Genomic DNA, 15,643 nt, shown 5'->3' with positions numbered 1-15,643 from the left:
CAATGCTCCCTTTAAGCCAGCTCCGAAAGCATTCTAGTCACAGCTGACATGGCGCCCCCTGGTGGGGCTTTCAAGGCACGAGACGTTCAGAGGTGGTTTGCCATTTCCTGTCTCCACGTCACCACCCTGGTATTCCTTGGAGGTCTCCCATCCAAATGGTAGCCGAGGCCTATCCTTCTTACCTTCTGAGATCTATCCAGATCAGGGCTGCTTTCATATTCCACAGATCCCTCAGAGCAGGATCAATGCTCAGGAGCCACATGTGGCTCTTTCACACATACTGCGTGGCTCTCAAAGTCCCTACCACCCTGTCGGCCATCTTGGAGAATGTATTTAAAGTTAAAGTTGTTTTCTTTCCGCCTCTCCCTTTCTCCTCCCTTCTCCATCTATTTGCCCATCTTCCTTCCCTCCCTCCCTCCCTCCTTCCTTCCCTCCCTCCCTCCCTCCTTCCTTCCTTCCTTCCCTCCCTCCCTCCCTCCTTCCCTCCCTCCTTCCTTCCTTCCTTCCTTCCTTCCCTCCCTTCCTTCCTTCCTTCCTACCTACCTATGTGGCTCTTATGTTAAGCAAGTTTGGCCACCCCTGAGTTAACATATCGGAATCCATTTTTCATCCATTGCTTTCCCTTCATCTCTTTGGCTCCGACTGGCGAGGCCCCTCATTTTCTTCTAATAGAATTCCAAAGCCACAAAACTACACACGGGCAGTGTTCCCTCTAAGCTGAGTTAGCGTGAGCGAGCTCACAGATTTCTAGCCTCCAGCTCAGATTTTTGTCTTAGCTCAGGAAAAATGGCCCCAGAGCACAATAATTGATGCAGTAGCTCACAACTTCAATGCCAGTAGCTCACAAAGTAGAATTTTTGCTCACAGGACTCTGCAGCTTAGAGGGAACACTGTGCACGGGCCTATTTTTGCGAAGGGACAATAAGCGCAAAAGTTCTCCTCTTTGTTCTTATACACAGAATGTTGCCTTGCTTAACAAAGAGAAGAGTCCCATAGTCGTTTTAGCCTTGCTCATCAAAATTTAAAACTTTATTTCTCTGACTTTTAGGCAAGGGAGGGGAGGGGAGGCAACGTGGTATAGCTTGATCTCAGAGACTAAGCAAGGTGGGTACTTGGATGGGAGACCACCAAGGAAGATTCTGCGGAGGAAAACAATGGGGAACCACCCCTGCTTCTCACTTGCCTCGAAAGCCCCTTGCTGGAGTCGCCACAAGTCATTTGTGAACACACGTGAAGCTGCATTATCCTGAATAAGACCTCTGGCCCATTAAGGTCAGTATAGTCCAGAGGTGGCTAAAAAGTGGCTCAGGAGTCACATGTGGCTCTTTCACACATATCGTGTGGCTCTCGAAGCCACCACTGCCCCATTGGATGGCTTGGAGAATTCATTTAAAGTCGAAGTTGCTTTCTTTCCACCTCTCCCTCTCTCCATCTATTTGTCTTCCTTCCTTCCTTCCTTCCTTCCTTCCTTCCTTCCTTCCTTCCTTCCTTCCTTCCTTCCTTCCTTCCTTCCTCCTCCACTCAAACATCTGACATTCATGCCTTGCAAGCTCTCCAACATCTGACGTTTATTCTTACGTTAAGAAAGTCAGCCACCCTGGTATAGTCAGACCGCCAGCAGCTCCCCCAGGTCTCAGCTAGGGGTCTTTTCACATCGCCAACTGTCTGGTCCTTTTAACTGGAGATGCCAGGGACTGAACCTGAGACCTCCTGCGTGTGAAGCCAAGTCTCTTCCACTGAGCCACGGCCCCTCCCCAACTCGACAGCACGGACGTCTGTAACTTTCTGGCAGCATCAGGCGAGTCACAGCAAGCGGGTGAGGTCAGGAAGTTTGCTTCCAACTATCGAGAATGACAGATTGGTTCAGAAGCCTCCGAATGTTTACATACCTGCTTGGCTCTTCACCAGTGAACCCTAACCGACCCACACACGCGCTTAAGGCTAAGCGCTGTCATATCGTTGACAGCTTGCTAATATTCATATGCATCGCTCCTCCGCTATTCTGCCCACGGGGTGATAACTCATGATCACAGGATACAATACCGGAGTCATCCGAGCAGGCTTCTTGGGAGTCGCCATCGTCGGATACTTCTAGCTCTTTCACAAAGTTGGAAGGAAACAGGCCTGCCTTTCCGCTCAGCGTTCCGCTCCACCAGCCTTCTTCCACCTACGGAGAGAGAAAGAGAGAGAGAGAGAGAGAGGAGGATCTCCCGTTACCAACGCTGCAATCTGGAGCTCTCTCGGCTTGGCTTCGCGAACGAAGATTTAAGAAGGGTGCAGTAGTCCACGTTTGCTGCAGGCTCGCTGGTGGCTGACAAGACCAATGTGGGACAGGCAGGTCCGGCCACAGCGGCTGCAGGGAAAAGTCTGATTTAGGGTTGGTCCTGTAGCAGTGTGATTCTTCCTCAATCTCCTTTTGTCCTCAAGACCAGCTATGCGTGTGTTCTCAAAGGAAGAGACAGCCAAAACCCACACAATTTGCAATAAGCCATCTCTGTCTGGAAATAAGGGGAAAACACAGAGAAATGCTAAACTGCACAACGCCTCACTATTTCTGCGCAAAAAGCACCTCTCTATTTCTGTGCAACAAGGAGTATCACCTTCGTTTATCAAACCTATAGCCCGCCACTCTCTCAACAAGCAAAGCTTGGGATGGCTTGCATCAAAGTAAAACAGAGTACAACAGACAATCTTAAAAGCAATAACAACAACACTGATATTCACAGGTGGAATTCTAGCAGGAGCTCCTTTGCATATTGGGCAACACCCCCTGGTGTAGCCAATCCTCCAAGAGCTTACAGGGCTCTTTTTTGTAAACTCTCGGATTGGCTACATCAGGGGTGTGTGGCCTAATACGCAAAGAAGCTCCTACTAGAATTTCACCCCTGCTGATATTGCTATATAATAATTATACAACACAATTTAAAACCAGTGATATAAGTCTCCTGTTGCACATGTCCATATTCAGGAACCCCGAAGTAAAATGAGCCAAGGGAAACACAAAAATCACAAGCAATGACTGATTAAAAGTGTGCTGGAAGAGCGTGCCTGTTTTGCAAGCCCGCTGGAAGCTGGAAGCTCCCATAGGGCACACATGTGCTCTGATAAAGCATTCCACCGGGATGGGGCCACCATAGGGAAGAGGAGAGGTGAGCTACTCAAGGGCCGGCCCCCCACTAAAAGACCGTGTGATGAAGAGCGCAGGCAGCGTGGGGGATCACAGTGGGAGAAAGACCAGCACCTCGAATTTGATCTGGAAATCCACCGGCAGCCAGTGCAATTGCCTCAGTAGAGGCTTGTATTACGCGTGCAGACCACAACGCACTCATCGGAAGCCTAGCAGCAGCTGCATTCTGATCACCTGAAGCGTCTGTGCTGGGCAGGCTTATGCATGATAGTGATGCATCCACCTGAGGAGAAAACACGCCTGCCTGAGCGTCATGCTGGGCTGAGTTTGCAGAGAACACATGGAGACAGGGAGATGCCTTATACCTCCTGAAGGCAGCTGGGTTTGGGCCACTGTGTGATAGACGGTGTTGGCCCGGATGGGCCACTGACCTGATCCAACACGGCTTCTCTCGTGTTCTTGTCCGTAAGCCCATCAAGGCCAGTACTGCCTTCTCAGACTGGCAGCGGCTCTCCAGGGTCTCCGGCAGAGAGAAGGGCCTTTCACATCACCTCCCACCAGATCCTTTTAACTGGAGAGCTGCTGCCAATTGGAATGGACCATACTGACTTTGATGGACCAGGCTGGAGGAAGAGGAAGAGCATATTTATACCCTGCCCTTCTCTCTGTCTCATACTCAGGGGGGCTTACAATCTCCTATATCTTCTTCCCCCACAAAAGACACCCTGCGAGAGCTATGGCTGACCCAAGGCCATTCCAGCAGCTGCAAGTAGAGGAGCGGGGAATCAAACCCGGTTCTCACAGATAAGAGTCTGCACACTTAACCACTACACCAAACTGGTGTGGATTTGACAATCTGACAATTCACCAGCGTGCTTTTCTTAGTTCTATTACTTTCCATTTTCTCTTGGGTTAGCATTGTACCCCTCCAGCTATGTATGCAGACAGAAATACGTCTCCCTGTCACCTTCTCCGTCAATTCCACCCATTTGATGGAAGAGGCTACAAATTATGAAAGCCTCAACAAGCCACACAGCTAAGACCGTCTCAGGCATTTCTCTGGCCTTTTAAGATGGCTTCCTCATGGGTCTTGAGTCACCCGTGCAACCGCTCAGGTTCAAATGACATCACCCGGCTCCGCCTCTTTATTAGAACGCACCTCTTCAACAGCGGATATATTCTTTCAGAATATTCCCATTCAGCTAATCTGACAAGCTTTGGATCAATGTAGATCAGTAGCCACAAGAGGGAGTTTGGCCACCTTGGACAATACGTTATGTTGACAGAGCAGCACAAACACAGGCGCAGACAGGGAATGCCACAAAGCGACGAGGACTGATTACAGCCTTTAGCCGTTCTTCGCAAAACAAAAATTAATGGCGCCGTCGCAATTTTGTAATTAGCAGGTTTGGTTTTGCAAACTTCGGCAGCTCCAAGGGCCCGCCTCCGGTCCAAGGTGAGCACTGCGGCCCTCAGAGGTGTTCTGCGGCCTGCATTGTCGTCATCCAAGCTGGAAGAGAACTCCCCACCCTTCCCACTTCCTGATCTTGTGGGCAGAGCTTTTTTTGGTAGGAAACGCCCAGAAGGAACTCATTTGCATATTAGGCCACACACCCCTGACATCGAAGGAAGGAAGGAAGGATATGGAGGAGAGAGGAGGAGCGAAAGGTGGGGAAAAAGCAATTTTAACTTCAAATGCATTCTACAAGGTGCCATCTGGCTCAGCTTGGAGAGATTATTTAAAGAGAGAAATGCCTTCTCCAAGCTGGCCGACGGTGTCAAGTCTGCTGTATTTTGGTCAAACTGCATTATCCTAACTTTGGTTCAGAAGTAAAGGGTTCTGGGTAAACCACACTGAACACCGAATGCTGCTAGCTAACTTTCCTCACCCCCTCACCGTCCCTTTGTTGTGTAGCCTGCTTTGAAATGGTGATATGGGAACAAGATAGTGGGGCCTTCTCAGGCAGGGTGTCTGTGGGAGTGTGAAAGCGCCAAGGCCTCAGCTTGGGAACGAAGTAGTAACATCCTGATGTGAATGTACACTGCATAGAATGCCCCTCCCTCAGGAATCCTTTTGATCTATACCTTAAATGCTTGGTTAATGTCTATGTACCCCAGTCCTTCAATCTCTATCATGGTCTATAGTACTGTCTTCAATAAACTAGTAACTTTGTTTCAACCAAAGACTCGTTATTGAATCCAGCCGACTTGACAGACGGGGTGGTGGTGGCGGCTCTGAGAGCCACACAATATGTGTTAAAGAGTCACATGTGGCTCCCGAGCCGCAGTTTGGCCACTCCTGCTCAAAGGAAACATGGCGAAACTGAAAAAAGTGCACTTGAGCTTCAGAGCTGGAGTGATGCAGCGGTTAAGAGTGTCAGACCAGCACCTGAAAGACGCAGGTTCGAATCCAGCCTTTGCTCTGTCAGCCTCACCTACCCCACTGGGTTGTTCTGAGGATAAAATGGAGGAGAGGAGGACAATGTAAGTTGCTTTGGGTCGCCATGGGGGGGGGCGGGGGGGAGGCAAGATATACATTCCTAAAAAAATGACAGCTCTGCTTTCTGTTTGAGTGGGGAACAGCATTGCTTAACTAGCACAACTCTGAATCGAATAGGCACAAAGTGGAAGCGCGCAGCCGTAATCAATACTATCAGTTGTGACCAGGGCTTTTATTTGTAGCAGGAGCTCCTTTGCATATGAGGCCACACCTCCCTGATGTAGCCAATCCTCCAGGAGCTTGCAGGGCTCTTCGTACAGGGCCTACTGTAAGCTCCAGGAGGATTGGCTACATCAGGGAGGTGTGGCCTAATATGCAGAGGAGCTGCTGCTAGAATTCTACCCCTGTAGCCAATCCTCCAAGGGCTTAGAGGGCTCTTCGTACAGGGCCTACTGTAAGCTCCAGGAGGATTGGCTACAGCAGTGGGGCGTGGCCTAATATGCACATTTTTTCCCTGCTACAAAAAAAGCCCTGGTTGTGACCATTTCTGTGTTAATTCTCCTGCAGCTACGAAGCACATATTCTAAATATGTCGTTTTGCAACTTTTTTCTAATGCTAAATTAGGAGACCCACAGCATTCATCCCATTCAGGTTAGTTGGACTGTATTTTATCCTGTATTTTTTTCCCTGCAAGAAAGATTTTTTATTGTAGTAAAATGCCCATGTGCAGAATGGCTCACCTCTTCATGAATGTCGATAACGTCTCCGAGTTTCAGCTCCAACTCGTCCTCGTTTTGAGGAGTGTACTCGAACATAACTTTGCACTGCCGCTTTTTGGATTCTATCGAAAGGGAGAAACGCGTCAGCGCAAAGGAACCAAAACAGATCAGCCGATGAGAATACTGCGCAAACTGCTTTATACGGAATAGTTTCATGAAATCCTCTTAAGGCAGATTTTGCAGTTAAATCCTGGTCCTTCCCCTATTCTGATTGCTCTTCGGAACAAGATCCAATCTACAGAAGAACTGAGAAGAACTTGAGAAGGGTCCTAAATCAGGGGTGGCCAAACATTAAATGTCAGACATTTTGAGAGCCGCAAGAAAGGAAGGAAGCAAACAAATAGATGGGGGAGGGGGAAGGGAGGGAGGGGAGGAAGGAAGGAAGGAAGGAAGGAAGGAAGGAAGGAAGGAAGGAAGGAAGGAAGGAAGGAAGGAAGGAAGGGAGGGAGGGAGGGAGGGAGGGAGGGAGGGAGGGAGGGAGGAAGGAAGGAAGGAAGGAAATAGATGGGGGGAGGGAGATGTGGAAAGAAAGCAGCTTTAAACTTTATATGCATTCTTGAGAAGTGATTAAGAGAGAAATGCCTTCTCCAAGCAGCCAACAAGGGGTGTGTGTGTGAAAGAGCCTCGTGTGGCTCCTGAGCTACAGTTTGGCAACCCCTGGTCTACGTCTTCTGTTCTATCTATAAATCTAGGGGCCTTCATCTAGATGGCCAAGGCTAGTCATATCTTGTCAGAAGTTCAGGATTGTTATGCAGAGGCAGGCAATGGTAAATCCTAAACACTGGGTTGCCCTGTCAGCTGTGAACTTGAGGGCACGTAGATAAACAAACAAATGCAGGGGTACCCCCTGAGGTATGCTGCAAAATCTTAACAAAAACAGATCCAGGTGGGCAGCCAAACTGCACCCCACCTCAAAGGAAAGGATGCTATGAGCTAACTCCCTGCTTGACAGATGAATGGAGCATAACAACAGAGCCACAATTACTCTTAATGATTAAAGATACTTCTACACATTCGTACTTTGATATATTTATTGCTCCTTTGCTTTTCCCCATAATTAAATTCTAACATATGTTGACCTATAAACTTAACTTGTTATTGCTATTTAGTCTCTTATCTGGGAGAACCGGGTTTGATTCTCTTTGATTCCTCGCTCCTCCACATACACCTGCTGGTGTGACCCTGGGTCAGCCGCAAGTTCTCTCAATGCTGTTCTGCTCAAGAGCAGTTCTGGGAGAGCTCTCGCAGCCCCACCTGCCTCACAGGGTGTCTGTTGTGGGGAGGGGAAAGGAAAGGAAAGGAAAGGAAAGGAAAGGAAAGGAAAGGAAAGGAAAGGAAAGGAAAGGAAAGGAAAGGAAAGGAAAGGAAAGGAAAGGAAAGGAAAGGAAAGGAAAGGAAAGGAAAGGAAAGGAAAGGAAAGGAAAGGAAAGGAAAGGAAAGGAAAGGAAAGGAAAGGAAAGGAAGATGATATTGGATTTATATCCCGCCCTATACTCTCAGAGTCTCAGAAAGGACAGCTGCTGTGAGAGCCCTCTCAGCCCCACCTACCTCACAAGGTGTCTGTTGTGGGGGAATAAGGTAAAAGAGATTGTGAGCCACTCTGAGACCCTGATCAGAGAGACGGGTGGGGTATAACTCTACAGTCTTCTTCTTCTACAAGAATTGTATCCTGTTAATATTACTTTCTTATAAAATGCAAATGTGTGAGATGAGGCCATTTCTGAACCCCCTGGACGCATGCTAGAATTATGGCAACTCCGGCTTTTAATGTCTCCATTCGTAACTCTGCAGATAAATTTAAGTCTATGCGGGCACACTTTCCACCCCGCTGCAAAAGCCCTATAAGACAGGGGTCGCCAACCCCCGGGGCGGGGACTAGTACCAGGCCGCGGCCTGTTTGCAATGGGCCGTGCAGCCTCACCGCACACACACACCCCACGCAGCCTTGCCCCCCCCCCCCCACAGCACCTTCTCTTCCCCCCGTTTTCACCATTTTAAGGCCGGGGAAGGGGAAGGAGACAAGGACAGCATTGCTCGCTGCTGCTGCAGTGGTTTTCCCACCCCATCAGCTGATCGGCGGGGGGGGGGGGGGGTCGGCCTGGGATGTGCTTCACGGCCCCTTCCCCAGCCTTAAAATGGTGAAAGTGAGGGGAGGGGGAGGAGGCAAGGCTGTTGGGGGGCAAAGGAGGGAGGAGGAAACAGGGGGAGGAAAACGGGAGGAGGAAGCTGCGAGGCTGCGCGGGGGGGGGGGGGTGGCGAGGCTGCGGGGGGGTGAAGGAGGGAGGAGGAAACGCTGTGGGGGGCAGGGGGGAGACCAATTGGATGCCCCCACCCTGCCAGCCCTGGGGCCAGTCCCGGGGCCCAAAAGGTTGGGGACCACTGCTCTAAAAAACAGCCTCTGACACCATCTAGGACTGAAACAAAGGGGAGGATAACGGAGTGGTTTCACTACCAAGGAAAACGCTACGTACTCCTTCGGAAGCCTTTGGACTGGGAAGGGGGTTGGAAGGCTCCTGTTGGAATCCCATACGTGCTCATGCGCTGGACAAGGCTGGCGACGTTTCCATGCCTCTCTCTTTTGACGGGCAAGCTCTCGTCTTTAGGTTCTGGCTCCTTCTTCACTTCCTAAAAGAGAACATTTTTTTTTAAAATGGGTTAACTTCTTCTCATGCTATGAAATTGGGATGCTATAAAACTGGAGCAGGGAACATGACAAATCACGGAAACGAACCACGGCCAACCAGCAGTTTTATTTTACACCACGCTTAAATAATACTTGCGACACACCTAGGCGCACAGTGGTTCGAGCATATCCTGCAAACCGCACTTCTGACTCAAAGTAGAGAATTACAAGCGCAAATGGGAGAAATCAGTGCTCCAACTGGGGTTTCAAAGTATACAGACAGTCTGACTTTAGCCAAAAATTCACCAAGCTCACGAAAGGCTAACCTTCAAGTCCCATGCCGGCGAAAGCTTGAGTTCACACAGGGCAGCTTCCATAATCTCAAAGGACAGCGGATCAAACTCACCCAAGGGACTATGAGAAGTAGTTGCTTCTGACCTTGAAGTCTTACATTCTTCAACAAACCAAGGAGCAAGCGCCCAACAAAGCAATGGCTGACAGAGACTCAATTGCTCCTTTGCACCCTCATTCCACACCTAAAACAGGGCATCAAAGAAAGCTTCCTTCGTATTATACCATCGTTTCCTACAGAGCAGCGATGCCAAACTCGTTTGTTATGAAGGCCGGATCAGACATCAATGAGACCTTGTTGGGCCAGGCCATGTGTATACCTATTTAAAATTAGGTAGCAGAAATATAAACTTTATAAAGGACACAAACACAATTAAATGTTTGTTTTTAAAAAAAACCCACCTTCAAACATGCTTAAAACAATAGCACTCGTTGGTCTTAAAGGTGCTTTCTTTGTATTCCTCCCATGGGATCCAGGGAACTGAGCAAAAGAAGCTCTGGCTCTTTCCTTCCTTCCCCAGGGGACCAGGAGGGGGAGGAGCCTCAACCAACAGAAGGAAGAGAGGCTTGGATCAGTAGCTCTGCTGTGCAACTGAGAGGGCCCGGTAAAGCAAGCTATTCCCCCTCTTCCTCCCCAAGGGAGGAGCCTCAGCCAATGGAGAAAATAGAGGCTTTGCTCTGTAGCTCCTGTGCAATTGAGCAAGCCTGGCAAAACAAGCCGTATGCAGAAGCAAGAAAGAGAGAGGGAGAAGGAAGCAGATGACAGCCAGTTGCTCGGGGGCCTGATAGGAGACCTCTAGGGCCCTGATTCTGCCCAGGCCGCGTGTTTGACACCCCTGCTATAGAGCATTCAAAAATCTTTTAAGGGCTACAGCCCTCCAGAGGGAGACTATCCTAAACTGGTCCCCCAGCCTCAACAACCTCTTAACATCTGTAAAGATCTTCAGACTCGTAGAAGAATGTGTACGCCAGTCTCCAACACAAATGCAGACTTCGGCTGCAGGATCGAAGAAAGCCGTGAGTTAACTGTGAATACTGGAACAGATACAGATCTTTTCCTAGAGCACCAATTAAAATGAGCAAAATTATTAGGGATAACTTGCAAATTTTAAAAAAAAACCCTCACAATTTAGTAACTGGGTCCATAAGTCATATAGCCTAAGGGTTCTTAAAGAATTCGTGCATGAAACGGGTGAACTCCAAGCGGTAAGGTGCAATCTGCAATCAAAGGGCTGGAAAACAGCAATTGTATCATCAGTTTGCTTTTTTAAAGGGATGCAAGGGAAATCTTGGAAGTTACAATCGGAGCAGCCTAAATCTGGGCCCAAGTAAATTGAAGAAAACCATGAAAAAAAGATAGAAATATTAAACATATAGAGCAGGGGTGGCCAAACTGTGGCTCGGGAGCCACATGTGGCTACTTCACACATAATGTGTGGTTCTTGAAGCCCCCACAACCCCATTGGCTGGCTTGGAGAATGCATTTAAAGTTAGGTTGCTTTCTTCCCACCCTCCCTCCCCATCTATTTCCTTCCTGCCTACCTTCCTTCCCTCCCTTCCCTCAAACCTCTGACGTTCAAGTCTTGCAGCTCTCAAACATCTGACTTTTATGTGGCTCTTACGTTAAGCAAGACTGGCCCCCCCTGACACAGAGGAACAAGATTTGCTGAAGAAGTGTCACCACGGCATCTGCAAAGTCTCGCTCGATTAACCTTTTGGTGTTTTTCAGTAAGCGTGTGGATAAGGGTGCTTCAATCAGTATTAAATATTTAGACTTCCAAAAAGCTTTTGATAATGTCTCTCACTCAAAGGTCCTGAGAATGTTGATTTACTGTGTAGCAGCAGTGGAAAAAAAAGCAAATTATGTTCCAGGAGTCGTTAGGGAAAAGGTTTGAAAACAAAATGAGCAGCGCCATAATACTTTTATGTAGATCTAAAGTTCAGCTGCTTTTTTAATACGGTGTATAATTCTGTAGCGTGTGCTGTTGTGTGGCCATTTCAAAAGAAGAATACTGGAACTGAAAAGGATACAAGCAAAATTACCATAGGGATGGGATATCTTCCTCCTAAGGAAAGGCTAAAGAGTTTTGGGGGAAAGCATGAAGGGCGGGAGAGAGGACAGTAGTAAGAGATTGCATACTGTGGAGGAGAAAGGAGATAGCACCTTTATCTTCTCCTGAGCCCTGTGGCACAGAGTGGTAAAGCTGCAGTACTGCAGTCCTAACCTCTGCTCACGACCAGAGTTCGATCCCCGCGGTAGCTGGGTTCAGGTAGCTGGTTCGAGGTTGACTCAGCCTTCCACCCTTCCGAGGTCGGTAAAATGAGTCCCCAGCTTGCTGGGGGGAAAGTGTAGAGGACTGGGGAAGGCGATGGCAAACCATCCTGTAAAAAGACTGCCGTGAAAACATCATGATGTGATGTCACCCCAGAATTGGAAATGACTGGTGCTTGCACAGGGGACTACTACCTTTATCTTTTTTCTTTTTTTTTAAAGATACCAGAATGTAGGGATACCCAATGAAATTGATGGGCAAAAATTCAAGACAAAGAAGAGTATTTCTTCACACACTTAAGTTGTGAGATTCATTGCCAAGAGATGCAGTTATACTACAGGTGGTTTTTAAAAAGGAGTAAAACAATTCCTGGTCCATCAGTTAGCCAAGCTGACTTAATGAAGTCTCCATACCTGGAAGCATATATCCCTGGATACCAACTGCTGGAAGGCAGGGCTTTTTTTGTAGCGGGACCTCCTTTGCATATTAGGCCACACCTCCCTGAGGTAGACAATCCTCCTGGATCTTACAGTAGGCCCTGTACCGAGAGCCCTGTAAGCTCTCGGAGGATTGGCTACATCAGAGGGGTGTGGCCTAATATGCAAAGGAGCTCCTGCTACAAAAAAATGCCCTGCTGGAGTGTAACAGAGACCTTTTGCCCTCCCTGCTTGGGAGCTTCTTGGACACCTGGTTAACCACTGTGGAGAAAAAGGGTGCAGGTCCTTCAGTCCAACCCAATACAACTTTCCTTATATTGTTCTTATTTCAGTAGAGACAAAACTAAGGAGGACATGATAGAATGTTATAAAATTATGCATCGGCTGCCAAAGAGAACTTCTTTTACGTTCCGCAAAATACTAGAACTTGTGGGTATCCAATGAAGTTGATGGGCAGCAGATTCAATAAGGACCAAGGAAAATCCTTCTTTAAACAGAGAGTGATTAAAATATGGAATTCACTGCCAGAGGATGCAGTGGTGGCCACGGGAATAAAGAGCTTTAAAGGGAAATTCATGGAGGAGAGGTTTATCAGTGGCTACTCGCCGTGGTGACTGAGGAGAACCTCTGAATCCCAGAGCCAGGAAGCAACATCAGGGGAAGGCCTTAGCCTCTAACACCCTGTAATTGGTCCTCCAGAGGAACTGACTGGCCCCTGTGTGATACAGGATGCTGGACTAGATGGACGACTGGTCTCATCCAGGGCTCTTCTGATGTTCTCATGAAGGCTTCAGTCTCTTTGCCCTGTTGCTGGTCCTCTAGAGGAACTGGTTGGCCACTGTATGAGGCAGGATTGCTTGACTATATGGACGACTGGTCTCATCCAGCAGGGCTTTTCTGATGTTCTCATGAAGGCTTCAGTCTCTTTGCCCTGTTGCTGGCCCTCCAGAGGAACTGGTTGGCCACTGTGTGAGGCAGGATGCTGGACTAAATGGACCACTGCTCTGATCCAGCAGGGCTCTTCTGATGTTCTCATGAAGGTCTCAGTTTCTCTGCCCTGTTGTTGGCCCTCCAGAGGAACTGGTTGGCCACTGTATGAGAAAGATGCTGGACTAGATGGAACACTGCTCTGATCCAGCAGGGCTCTTCCTATGTTATATTACTTTCTTTTCCTATACAACCCAATCCCCTGGAGGCCCTGCTTTGGTTGCTCCTGCCATCTGAGGTTAGATGGGAGGTGAACCTGAGAAAGCGCTTTCTTAGTCATGGCTAAACTTAGAACTTTCTCTCCAGGGAGATCTGTCCGCCTCTCTCTATCGGTGTCTTGTGCCAGCAGGTGAAAACTTTTTTTGTTTTGTCTTGCGTACTCGTTACTTTTCTTATATTCTTACCTTCGAGCCACTGATAAGTTGAAAAACCTTTCAAAGCCATGTATTGTTTTCAACTTAAATGGCTTTAAAAATTTAGAGTTTAAGAAAGCAGTTCTGTCTTCCTAAATCGCTGAACTTAAATTATTCATCAGAACATTCAACTAAAAATGGAAACTTGAAGTTTATAAATATCAACCTGCCGAAAGCAAGTAAGAATTGTCCCCCCGGTAAATGGCAGGAAAGCATTACTCAGCTAGAAGAAAGCTAATCCCCCTTCCTCTGGCTTCCTTCCAGGCAATCAGCGTGCCACAAACAGCTAACTGTAGGCATGTGACAAACAGAAAGTTCATGGCTAGTATACCTGATGAGGCACCTACTCCCAACTGTCCACTTGCACCAGGGGTGACCAAACTTGCTTAATGTAAGAGCAACATAGAGTAAATGTCAGGTGTTTGAGAGCCACAAGACATGAACATCGGAGGGAGGACTTCTTCACCCAAATTCACTGCCACAGGAGGGGGTGGCGGCTACAAGCATAGACAGCTTCAAGAGGAGAATGGATAAGCATATGGAGCAGAGTTCCATCAGTGGCTATTAGCCACAAGGTATAGAAGGAACTCTCTGTCTGGGGCAGTGATGCTCTGTATTCTTGTGCTTGGGGGGGGGCGTTGTACAGTGGAAGGGCTTTTAGCCCCACTGGTGGACTCCTGATGGCACTTGGGTTTTTTGGCCACTGTTGGACTGGATGGGCCATTGACCTGATCCAACATGGCTTCTGGTAGGTAGGTAGGTAGGTAGGTAGGTAGGTAGGAAGGAAGGAAGGAAGGAAGGAAGGAAGGAAGGAAGGAAGGAAGGAAGGAAGGAAGGAAGGAAGGAAGGAAGGAAGGAAGGAAGGAAGGAAGGAAGGAAGGAAGGAAGGCATGCAGGCTTATTAAATGCTTTCTTGTTGGAATTCATCAGTCCTTTCTTTATCACATATTGATATTGTACACGAAGACATTTGATAATTCTCCAAGCCTCCGGCTGGCTTGGCTTGGAAAAGTGATTTAAAGAGACAAATGCCTTTTCCAAGCCAGTCAACAGGGCAGTGGGGGCTTTGAGAGCCACACAATATGTGTGAAAGAGCCACATGTTGCTCCCAAGCCACAATTTGGCCACCCCTGACTTGCGCCCTTGCAGAAGTGAGAAGAGACCTGCAGATTTAACTCTCAGAGCAACTAACCAGGGGTCCCCTGTGAGCGCCTTTGGAATGCCAACACAGGGTGGGGGGGCGCAAGTTCCAAAACGAACTGTCCTGGAGAGATATCATGCACCCCTCTCAGTACTTCAGGCTGAAGCTCTGTTTAATTGGATGCCTCTTTAAACAAACGCATTGCGTGAAAACACTTCCTTGCATACATACAGCCAATATTCAAAGAATGTTTTTGCACTGTGGTGGCGAGTAGCCACTGAAGCAACTTTTTAATAATCTGCCAGTCAGACCTCCAAGTGGCCAGTTAAGAGCCCTGCCGGGCAAAGGCCCCAGGCCCCACCCACCCTCTAAAACAGGGGTGGCCAAACTTCCTTAATGCAGGAGCTACAAAGAATAAACGTCAAATGCTTGAGAGCCGCAAGACATGAATATCGGATGTTTGAGAGCAGGCGGGAAGGAAGGAAGGAGGAAGGGAGAGGTGGAAAGAAAGCAACTTTAACTTTAAATGCATTCTCCAAGCCACCGGCTGGCTTGGCTTGGAGAAGTAATTTAAAGAGACAAATGCCTACTCCAAGCCAGCTGATGGAAGGGGGGCTTTGAGAGCCACACAATACATGTGGAAGAGCCACATGTGGCTCCTGAGCCACAGTTTGGCCACCCCTGCTCTAAAAGCACTCGATAGCACCTGGAAAGTTGGCAGTGAGTTCTGTGGCACTGGCACGACATTTAGGTCCCCTGAACTAAACTGTGTCTTTAATCAAGCCATGGTTTACTGAGATGTCTGAATGTAGCATTGCAGGAGACAAGATTCATACGTCAATGCATTCCAGATACTGAATCCTCCATAAGAACATAAGAGAAGCCATGCTGGATCAGGCCAAGGGCCCATCCAGTCCAACACTCTGTGTCACACATTGGCCAAAAAAACCCAAGTGCCATCAGGAGGTTCACAACTTTGCCCCCTCCCCCCCTCAAGCACCAAGCATACAGAGCATCACTGCCTCAGACAGTTCCAACAATGCGCTGTAGCTAATAGCCACAGATGGACCT

The 15,643-nt window shown here is 48.3% G+C and overlaps 1 protein-coding gene across 1 annotated transcript in view; it reads right to left on the bottom strand.

Annotated features, from left to right (window-relative positions):
* Nucleotides 1-15,643, bottom strand: part of CD2AP (CD2 associated protein) — a 160,809-nt gene that overhangs the window by 54,979 nt on the left and 90,187 nt on the right. Inside the window, exons 3-5 of the mRNA XM_060231337.1 lie at nucleotides 8,819-8,968; nucleotides 6,309-6,409; nucleotides 2,044-2,167 (exon numbers count right to left, since the gene is read on the bottom strand). Coding sequence (XP_060087320.1) covers nucleotides 2,044-2,167; nucleotides 6,309-6,409; nucleotides 8,819-8,968 — 375 coding nt within the window. The remainder of the gene's footprint in view (nucleotides 1-2,043; nucleotides 2,168-6,308; nucleotides 6,410-8,818; nucleotides 8,969-15,643) is intronic.

The sequence above is a fragment of the Heteronotia binoei genome, chromosome 1, assembly GCF_032191835.1.
Source record: "Heteronotia binoei isolate CCM8104 ecotype False Entrance Well chromosome 1, APGP_CSIRO_Hbin_v1, whole genome shotgun sequence".
Classification (NCBI taxonomy): domain Eukaryota; kingdom Metazoa; phylum Chordata; class Lepidosauria; order Squamata; family Gekkonidae; genus Heteronotia; species Heteronotia binoei.
This window is presented reverse-complemented; position numbering and strand designations above follow the sequence as displayed.